The sequence below is a fragment of the Priapulus caudatus genome, unplaced genomic scaffold, assembly GCF_000485595.1.
Source record: "Priapulus caudatus unplaced genomic scaffold, Priapulus_caudatus-5.0.1 Scaffold258, whole genome shotgun sequence".
Lineage (NCBI taxonomy): Eukaryota > Metazoa > Priapulida > Priapulimorpha > Priapulimorphida > Priapulidae > Priapulus > Priapulus caudatus.
Genome location: NW_014577319.1, coordinates 115,658 through 126,445, shown reverse-complemented (window position 1 = coordinate 126,445; position 10,788 = coordinate 115,658). Strand labels below are relative to the sequence as shown.

General features: G+C 55.2%; 1 protein-coding gene across 1 annotated transcript in view; it reads right to left on the bottom strand.

Moving 5' to 3' along the window:
* The window catches only part of LOC106808175 (protein sidekick-1-like), a 72,382-nt gene that overhangs the window by 12,173 nt on the left and 49,421 nt on the right, over positions 1 to 10,788 (bottom strand). The window contains exon 7 of the mRNA XM_014810768.1: positions 2,584 to 2,691. Coding sequence (XP_014666254.1) covers positions 2,584 to 2,691 — 108 coding nt within the window. The remainder of the gene's footprint in view (positions 1 to 2,583; positions 2,692 to 10,788) is intronic.

The following is a 10,788-nucleotide window of genomic DNA, read 5'->3' as shown; positions in this document are numbered from 1 at the left end:
CACACACACGCGCACACACGCACGCACATACACACACGCGCGTGCACGCACAGGGAGAGACAGAGAGAGAGAGAGAGAGAGAGAGAGAGAGAGAGAGAGAGCGGGAATGAGTGAGCGAGAGAGAGAGAGAAAAAGAAGAAGAAGAGAATGAGTGAGAGAGAGAGGCAGAGCGAGAGGGAGAGATAGAGAGAAAGAGAGAATGAGTGAGCGAAAGACAGAGAGCGCGCGCGAAAGAGAGAAAGAGAGCGAGAGAGAGATGGCGAGAGAGTAACAACGAGAGAGAGAGAGAGAGAGAGACGCAGCGCTCGTTAGTCGCAATTAATACCTCGAGCGCGAAGGATGTGCAGGCATCCGGTTTACCCGCGAATGCGCGAACGGGCGGCAAGAGCGCGGCAACTAGAGAGCATTGATCGTGCCGCGGCACTTTGAGACGCAAACGGGAGAACTAATGCAAAGTGAATGCTTAATAAAATGATGGGAATATCGAATTTAAAATGAGAAACGCTTCGCTACGCGATATCAGCACGCGCGGCTGGGGTTGGCATCGATAAACGCGCGTGGTGCTGGTGAAGGCGGCAAGTAGATATCCGCCTGCCATCCTCTCACCTTCCTGCCTCTCATGCTCCCGATCTCCCACACTGTCCACGTATATATGTATATATATATATATATATATATACATGTACATTATTCCCGTTTAACTCGTCTCTCTGTATCGTGACTCTCTCTCTCTCCCTCCCTTTCTCCCTCCCTCCCTCCCTCCCACCTCTCTCCCTCTATCTGTCTCTCTCTCTCTCTCTCTCTCTCTCTCTCTCTCTCTCTGTGTGTGTGTGTCGTGCTCTCTCTCTCTCTCTCTCCCTTGCATATATGTATCTGTTTTTAAATAGCTTTTGTGTTCAATTCTGTATCTGTCTCTCTAATCCTCATCCATCGATATCGTTATATATAACTTCCCCGAAACCCACTCACTTCCATCTACGTCCCCTTCCATTTCGGCACTACATGAGAACCTGCTGTGACTGAGTGACCGTGCTAACTGACGGGGCGTGTCGCATGGCTGTCAACAAAATACAAGCTACGATGAACGATCGCTGAGCTTGTCATGCGTGCATTATGCCCCCCCCCCCCTCCTCCCTTCCCCCTCCCCTGAATGCACGATTACGTAACGAACATAATCCTACCGACAACCCGCCATGCCTGTCAAGCGAAGAATGATATCATTGCGTGCGTGTGCGCGTGTGGTTAGACGCGCGACAGGGTGCCGGAGTGCCGCGGTACGCGCGTGTGTGTGCGTGCGTGTGTGCGTGCGTGCGTGCGTGCGTGCGTGCGTGTGCGTGCGGTTACATGTGCATATTGGCACCAGACTGCCGCTGTGCGTGCGTGCGTTCGTGCGTGCGTACGTGCGTGCGTGCGTGTGTGCGTGCGTGCGTGCGTGCGTGCGTGCGTGCGTGCGTGTGCGTGCGGTTACATGTGCATCTTGGCACCAGACTGCCGCTGTGCGTGCGTGCGTGTGTGTGCGTTCGGTTACATGCGCAGTAGGGGGCAGGACTACCGCTGTGCGTGCGTGCGTGTGTGTGGTCCTCTCCCCACCGCCTAAGCTCGTTCCTCCCTTCTCCGTCCTCCTTCCCTCTGCGACCCACTCCGTCGTTTCCTCCCCTCTCCGTCCTCTCCCCCTCGTCTTCTTCGTCCTCTCCCCCCACCTCGTTCCTTCCCTCTTCCGTCCTCGTCACTCACCTCCGTTCACTGCCCCTCTCCGTCCCTCCCCCCTCTCCCACACCGTCGTTCCTCCCTCGTCCGTCATCATGCCCCCCTCTCCCCCCACACTCGTTCTCCCTTCTTCGTCCTCCTCCACCGTCGTTCCTTCCCTCCGTCGCGTCCTCTCCACGGTCACTCGTTCCGTGGCCCGTTCTTCGGCTTCTAAAGCCCTCTCGTGCTCCGCACCGGCGCCTCGTTCCTCCCTCTCCGTCCTCTTACCCCCACCAGCTCGTTCCTAACCCTCTCCGTCCTCTAGACCCCTCTCTCCGCACACTCGTTCCTTCCCTCTCCGTCCTTCACCCCACTCGTTTCTCCCTCTCCGTCCTCTCCCCCCTCTCCCGCCACCGCTCGTTCCTCCCCTCGTTCGTCCTCTCCCCCACCTCGTCCTCCCCTTCTTCCGTCCTCTCCACCCTCTCACCCACCGATTGTTCTTCCCTCTCCGTCCCTCTCACCCACACTCGTTTTCCCCTCTCAACGTCCTCTCCCCCTCTCCCACCTCGTTCCTCCCCTATCCGTCTCTCCCACCTCTCCCACCCGCCTCCGTTGCTCTCTTCTCCGTCTCTTCCCCTGTCCCCAACCTTCGGTATACTCCATCCGTCCTCTCCCCACCATCGTTCTCCCACTCGGCCGTCCTCTCCCCCTGTCCCCACCCGTTCGCTTCCCTCTCCGTCTCTCCCCCCGCACCCGTTCCTCCGCCTCTCCCCCTCTCCCCCACCTCATTCCTCCCCTCTCCCCCTCTCCCCACCCCTGTCGTTCCTCCCCTCTCCGATCTCTCCCCCTCCTCCCCCACCTCGTTCTCTCCCTCCCGTCCTCTCCCCCAGCACATACCGTGTACGGTGAGGTGGGCGGTGGCGGACGCCGGGTAGTCGAGTTCCGTCAGCGTCCGCGACGCACTCGTAGGTTCCCTCGTGTCGGCGCGACGGCTTCTTAATGCTCAGCTGGTAGCCGAACGGCGAGATGACGTAGTTGACATGTCCGACGCTCCAGGTAGTCGCCCTGTGCCGGCGCCTCCAGCGGATGCGCAAAGCTCGAAAAGGCGGCCCTCGGAGGCGAGAGAGAGAGAGATGAGTAGCAGGAGAGAGAGAGAGAGAGAGAGCGGGAAGAATGAGGAAGGAGACGAGAAGAGAGAGAGAGAGAGAGAAGCGGAGAGAGAGAGAGAGGGAGAGAGAGAGATGAGAGCAGAGAGAGAGAGAGAGAGAGAGAGAGAGAGAGAGAGAGAGAGAGCGAGTGAGAGAGAGAAGAAGAGAAGAGAGAGAGAGAAAGAGAGAGAGAGAATGAGAGAGAGAGAGAGAGAGAGAGAGAGAGAAAGAGAAGAGGAGAGAGAAGAGAGAGAGAGAGAGAAGAAGAGAGAGAAAGAGAAGAGGAGAGAGAGAGAGAGATGAGATTAAGTTAAGGGGAAAATATTCCCCCTCCGTTTACACATCTTGACCTTTGACCCTTGACCCCCAAATTTGTCATCCCGAGTCCTTTTCACGATCCCCCACCGACGTCCCGAATATCGTGACCGTACGTCGAGCGGTTAAGATTTGTGCCCAACTGTTGACGCACGGATGGACGGACGGACGCACGCACGGACGCACGCACGGACAATCATGTGATTCTACAAACTGCATCGGACTACGTCAGATGAGCTAATAAATACATTGCTTCGACTTTTTCTACTGTAGTTAACCAAGTATATTTTTATTTAGTTTACGTGTAAATCGCGTACGCTGTTTTTTTCAATCACCAAATGTACTTAAGTCTTTATTATCGATTGATAGACTTCATAGAAAATAATGGCGACGTGTGTATCCTGGATTTTTCTTTTTCTTGAACCTGCATTCATAGAAAACTAAAGTCACGACCTCAAAATTGCCAAGAACGTCAAAATGAAATCCCCTTTAATTGGACATATGGACATGGGGTAGATGTATTTTTTGTTCAATCATCAAAAGTGTATTCATTATCATTTTATAGACTTCCTATATTGCACTACAACTAACGCACAAACTCATCCCTTCCAGCTAACTCAATTTTTACAGCTGCAGAAGAAATAAAGGCCAAGTAGATACTATCTTGGATTTTTCTTTTCTCTCGAACCTGCATTCATAGCAAATTAAAGTCACGACCTGCTAAACTGCCATAAAAAGCAAAAGGAAATCTCCCCCTAATTGGACATGTCGCGTAAGACGCGTACTGGCGCACATTACAGCACGCAGTATTCAAACGCACGCATCTCCAGACTATAGTAAGCACGCATTATTACATCGCCTGCATGAGAAACTAGATGACTCGCTCAAGCAGAAAACCCGAGTAATAACATTCTTTACGAAGCTATAACTTGAGAATCAGTATACACGCGCGCACGCCGATTACACGTCGCCTCGTTTCTTTTATTCAGATTTTAGTTCACCGAAAAAAGCTTTAACTGGGTTTCATTTCCCGTTTAGCACGAGCCACGAGCCTTTTTAACACGGGCCTCGCTGACCTTCCCCTCCTTTCCTCTCTCCTCCTTTCACCTGCCTCCCCTTTCCACCTCTCATTTTCCCTTCCCCCTCCACCTCTCCTACTCTCTACCCTTCCCTCCTCATGCCTTTCCCTGTCCCCCTTCCTCCCCTCTCCGTCCTCTGCCCCTCTCCCCCACCTCGTTCCTTCCCTCTCCGTCCTCTCACTCACCTCGTTCCTCCCCTCTCCGTCCTCTCCCCCACCTCGTTCCTCCCCTCTCCGTCCTCTCCCCCTCTCCCCCACCTCGTTCCTCCCCTCTCCGTCCTCTCGCCCTCTCCTCACACGCGGCGTTCCTTTCCCCTTCTCCGTCGCTCTCGCCCCCCACCCTCGTTCCTACCCTTCTCTCGTCCTCTTTCCTCCTCTCCCCACCTTCGTTCCTCCTACCCCTCTCCGTCTCCCCCATCTCTTCTTCGTCCTCTTCTCCCCCACCTCGTTCCTTCCTTCCCTCTCCGTCCTCCGTCACTCACACTCGTTTCTCCCCTCTCCGTCCTTCCCCCTCTCCCCACCTCGTTCCCTCCCCTGCGTCCGTGCCTCTCAGCCCCTCTCCCCCGACCCCCTCGTTCCTCCCTTCTTCGTCACTCTCCCACCCGTTCCTTCCCTCTCCGTCCTCTCACGATCGGGTTCACTTCGGTTTCCTCCCTTTCCCGTCCTCTACGCCCTCTCACCGCACACTCGTTCCTGTCGCCTACTCCGTCCTCTACCGCCATCTGCACCTTCGTTCCTCGCTGCTCTCCGGTCCTCTACCCCCTCTCTCCAAATGGCGCCACCCATCGTCCTTCCCTCTCCGTCCTCTCACCCACCGTCTCTTCTCCCCCCTCCGTCCCTCTCGTGGCCCCCTCTACCCCCGTTCGTTCCTCCCTCTCCGTCCTCCCTCCCCCACCTCGTTCCTCCCCTCCACCGTCTCATCCACCCCTCTCTCGCCCACCTCGCTTTCCTGTCCCTCCCGTCCTCTCTCACAGCCACCTCGTGATTTCTTTCCTTCTTTCTTCTTCTCTTCTCCGCCTCTCCCGGTCTCATCCCCCTCTCCCCCACCTCTGTTCCTCTCCCTCTCACGTCCTCCACCTCTCTCCCACCTCGTTGCTCTCACTCTCCGTCCTCTTCCCGCCGTTGCCCCCACCGTCGTTCCCTTCCCCTATCCGTCCCCTCCCTACACTCCCGTCGTTCTTGCCCTTCGTCGCCGTGCCTCGGGCTCCCCGTCCCACCTCGTTCCTCTCCCTCATCCCGTCCTCTCGCGGCACCGGTCGTTCCTCCCTGTCTCACACCCCTCTCCCCCCTCGTTCCTTTCCCCTCTCCCCATCTCACTCGTTCCTGTTTCCCCCTCGTCCGAACTCCTCGCCACCTCTCCCCCACCTCGTTCCTTCCCTCTCCGTCCTCCTCCCCCAGCACAATACCCGTGTACGTGAGGTGGGCGGTGGCGGCCGGACGGCCGGGTAGTCGAGTCCGTCAGCGGTCGCGCGAACGCAGCTCGTAAGGTTCGCCTCCGTGTCGGCGCGACCGTGGCCTTTCTTAAATGCTCAGCTGTAGCCCGAACCGGCGAGATGACGTAAGTTGACATTGTTCCGACGTCAGGTAGTCCGCCCTGCGCGCCTCCAGCGGATGCGCAAGCTCGAAAGCGGCCTGCGAGGCGAGAGAGAGAGAGAATGAGTGAGCGGGAGAGAGAGAGAGAGAGAGCGGGAATGAGTGAGCGAGAGAAAGAGAGAGAGAGAGAAGAATGAGTGACAGCGAGCGAGAGAGAGAGTAATGAGTGAGCGAGAGAGAGCAAGAGAGAGAGAGAGAGATGAGATAGAGAGAGAGAGAGAGAAGAGAAAAAGAAGCACGAGAGAGAGGAAGAGAGAGAGAGAGAGAGAGAGATGAGAGAGACGAGAGAGAAAATAAAGAGAGAGAGAGAGAGCAGTAGAGAGAGAGAAAAAAGAGAGAGAGAGAAAGAGAGAGAGAGAGAGAGAGAGAGAGAGAGAGATGAGAAGAAGAGAGAGAGAGAGAGTAGTAGAGAGAGAGAGACGAGAGAGAGCGGGAATGAGTGAGCTTGAATGAGAGAGAGAGAAAAAGAAGAAAGAACAGAATGAGTGAGAGAGAGGCAGAGCGAGAAGGGAGAGATAGAGAGAAAGAGAGAACTGAGTTGAGCGAAACGACCAGAGAAAGAGAGCCGACGAGAGAGATGGCGAGAGAGTGAACTAACGAGCCGAGAGAGAGAGAGGAGACGCAGCGCTGCTGGTTAAGTCCGCAATTAAATACCTCGAGCGCACAGGATAGGATGTGGGCAGGCATACCGTTTACCTTCGCGAATGCGCGAAACAGGGCGGCAAGAGCGCGGCAAACTAGAGGAGGCCATGTGATCGTGCCGCGGCACTTGTGAGGACGCAAAAACGGAAGGAACTAATGCATTAAGTGCAATGCTTTATAAAATGATGGACTATCGAATTTAAAAAATGGAGAACAGCTTCGGCTACGCGAGATAGTCAGTGCACGCCGCGGCTGGGGGTTGGGCATCGATAAATACGCGCGTGGTGCTGTGTGAAGGCCGGGCAAAAGTAGATATCCGCCCTGCCATCGCTCTCCAGACAACTCTTCCTGCGTCTACATTGCTCCCTAATGTTCACACTGTGCTACGTATATATGTATATATATTATTATATTAATCATATATTACTGTAACATTATGCCACGTGTTAAGAACTTCGTCTCTCTGTATCTGTGACTCTCTCTCTCTCCTCCGCTGTTCTCTCTCTCCTCCTCCTCTCCCACCTCTCTCCTCGGCCTCGTATCTGCCTCTCTCTCTCTCTCTCTCTCCTCCGTCTCCCTCTCTCTCTGGTCTGTGCTCTCTCTCTCGTCTTCGGTCGTCTCTTCTTCCGCTTGCATATCATGTAACTGTTTAATTAGCTTTGCTGGTTCAATCTGTTATATCGTGTCTCTCTTCTCCTCAATGCGGCGGCAGCGGTCGCTGCATCCGATGCGAGTGGATCGTATATATAGACTTCGCGCCGAAACCGCACGATACACGTTCCATCTACTTCCCCTTCCATTCGGCACTAGACATAGAACGCTGCTGTGACTGAGTGACCGGCTACTGACGGGGCGTTGTCCCGCATGGCTGTCCAACCAAAATTACAATGCTACGGATGATACGATCGCTGTGCTGTCCATGCGTGCATTATCTCCGCCCCTCTCCTTTCCCCCCTTTCCTCCCCTACCTTTGATATGCAACGATTACGGGTACGCGACACATAATACCTAACCGACAACGCCGAACTCCCGCCCAGTGCCTTCAAGCGAAAGAATGATATCATTGCGTGCGTGTGCCGTGTGGTTAGAGATCGCGCGACAGGTCGGAGTGCCGTGGTGCGCGCGGTGTGTTCGTGCGTGTGTTGCGGTGCGTGGTCGTGCGTGTGCGTGCGTTACATGCATATTGGCACCCCAGACTGCCGCTGTGGCGTGTGGCGTGCGTTCGGTGGCGTGCGTAGTGCGGTGTGTGCGTGGTGCCATGCGTGTCGTGCGACAGTGCGCTGGCGGTGGCGTGCGGTTACATGGTGCAGTCGTTGCACCCTAGACATGTGCCGACTGTGCGTGGCGGTGCGGTGTGTGTCGTTCGGTTACATGCGCAGTAGGGGGCCGGACTGCCCGGCTGTGCGTGCGTCGGTGCGTGCGCGTGAGCGCCGCGTGCGCGGCTGCGTGCGTGTGGTGTGTTGTGTGTGTGTGTGTGTGTGTGTTGTATGTGTGTCGTGTGTGTGCGTGCCGTTAGGATGTGCAGCAGGGGGCCCGGCGGGGACGGTGCCGCTGTGGTGCGTTGCGCGTGTGCGTGTGTGTGCGTGTTGCGTGGGCTGTCGGTGTGCGTGTGTGGCGTTAGTATGTGCCGCAGGGGGCGGACTGGCCGCGTGTAGCGTACGAGGGGAGGGTATGAATGAGCGACTTCGGCATTTGTGGGCGGGGCTTGCCAGCACACTGGCACCTGTATCATATCTGGTCTACCTACGTTTTCGTCCACCTTCCCTACCTTTCTTTCTATCAGAGAAACCGGCAATCTTCGACGGACAAGCAGTGTGGACATGTGTCTGCGCACTACTCTACATTGCACAAGAAGTTCGTGAAAAAAACTAGATTGCATTTCGTTTTCTCTGTTGGGAAATCTTTTATCGAAATTTTCAATTGATATATTTTATTATTATATATATATTAGTATATATTATATATCTATAATGCCTAATGTGTGTGTAGAATGACTGCATTGTCTCATGAGAAAAAAAACACATATTAACACTCGACGCGCGCGGACGTCCACGCACGTAACGCACGCACATACGGCACACACTAACACACGTGCACGCAGCGCGAGGACGCACGCGCACGCACACATCACCATCACACATCAATCGGTCATTCGAAATACGAGCAATCGCGGGAATTGCATCTTCTTTCTTACCACCTTGACATTTGCGATGCAATTCTTAGAACCGGACAACATCGACGCGGACGGCGGACAGTCGTGGTGTTCTGCCGGGGGTACGGGACGACATCTACCTGGTGGCAGGACGACGGGTCGGCAGTGGGACGGGCCGCTGATGTGCTTGCAATAAAATCGCGCGTAATCAACAGTAAGGATCTAACATGGCACGAGTTTAATCACTTTGCAATGTCGCGGCCTGTGCATAATATGGATGCAAGAGAATTTTGTGCACAAATTGTTCCTCCATGGGCGTCTTCAATTGTCAGATCACACTTCGCAATTATGTTCGGTAATGAATACGTTTTTGTTTCTTTCTTCTGCCAGACCCTTGTGAATTTTCCGGTTAATTATTATTTAAACAGCTAATCCCATGTGATCTCGCTCTCGTCTCTCTCTCTCTCTCATCTCCCTGCTCTCTCTCTCTCTCATCTCTCTCTCTCTCTCTCTTCCTCTCTCTCTCTCTCTCTTCCCTCGTCCTCCCGGGAGATGCTCTCGACCTCTTCTCTCTGCTCCTGCTTTTCTGTCTCTCGTCGTCTGTCTCTGTTCTCCTGGTCTCCTGTCCTGTCTCTCTCTGTCTTCTGTCCGTGCTTGTCTTCTCTCTCTTCTCGACTCTATCACTCTCGTACTCTTCATCCAACTTTTTCTTTCACTTGTTTCGTCAAGCACTCTTCTCCTCTTCCTCTCATTTCTCTGCTCTCCTTCTCTCAGTCTCTCTCTCTCCATCTGGATCTCTCTCTCCATCACAACGTCCAGTCTCTCTTCTCTCTCTGCTCTGTCTGCTGTCTCTGTCCATCTGGTCTCTGTCTGCTGTCTCTTCGTCTCCTCTCTTCTCTGTCATCCTCTCTCTCTCTGTCTCAGTCTCTCGTCCTCTTCTCTCTGCTCTCCATCTGCATCCTTTCTCCTGTTCCCGTCTCTCTGGGCGCTCCATGCTCGTCCTCTCCTCTCTCTCTCTCTCGTCTCGGACTTTTTGTCTCTGCCTATCCTAAGTGTCCCTAAAACGGCATATTACCGCGGTGGCAGCCGCCGCAACCCCTGCCCCTTACTTTAAATGAGAAGATTCTCACCCTCTCTTGGCCTCCATGGCAATGGCGTATGCGCTCCGATTTGACTGTCTCTCCTTCTCTCCCTCGTCCCTCCTCGTCCCTCTTCTTCTGCCCCCAGCATCCTCCCATCTCCATCATCTCCCCTCATCTCCGTCGCTCTCGCTCGCTTTCTGGCCATGACCTCTCGTCTCATCTCCTATCTGTCCATCCCTCATTCGCTCCGTCTCCTTACTCCCTCTCCCCGCCTTCGTCGGTCCTCCTCTGCTCTTCGCCCCCTCCTCAATCCTCACGCTCGTCTCTTCTCTCTCTCTCGGCGGGTTCCGTTGTGTGCTGGTCCTCCTCACGGGTCACCTTCCTCGTCTCTTCCCCTCTTCTCTCGTCCTCTCGCCATGTCGTCGCCCGCCGATCTCTTCGCTTCTCTCAATCCTCCTCCCTCTCTCCCCTCGGCCACCTCGTCTCTCTTCCGCCTCCTCCGTCCTCCTCTCCTTCTCCCCTCTTCTCGAACGTGTGCTCTCTGTCTTCCCTCTCCTTCTCTCTCCCTCGGCCGGTCTCCGGCTCAACCCCGGTCCGCTCAGCTCTCTCTCTCTCCTCTCCTCAGTCTCTTCTCTCTCGCTGCTCCTCTCTCTCGTCCTCATCTCACTCCACTATCCTCCTCTTCGGTCTCGCTCGTCTCATCGTTCTGCTCTATCTCGTCGGTCATCTCGTCGGCCCTTCCTCCGTCTCTCCTGTCTCGCGATTCCCAGTTCTACTCCCTCCTCCTCCTCGCTCTCTCTTTCTCTTATCTTCCTCCCCTCCCTCCCCCCGTTCCCTCGTCCCAGGCTGCTCCGTCCTCTCCCTCGTCTCTCCTCATCCTCGACCCACTCTCCCTCTCTCTCGCTCCTCTCACTCTCCTCCGTCGCCTCCTCTCTGCTCGGCTCCGCCTCTCTCTCTCCCAGCGTCTCCATCTCCTCTCAGTCTCTCGCTCTCCTCCCTCGTATCTGCTCTGTCTCATCTCCTCGTCTCTATCTCCGTTCTGCATCACTCGGTGCGTGCTCCTCCGACGGGCCTCCGGAGAGTCAATCCCAG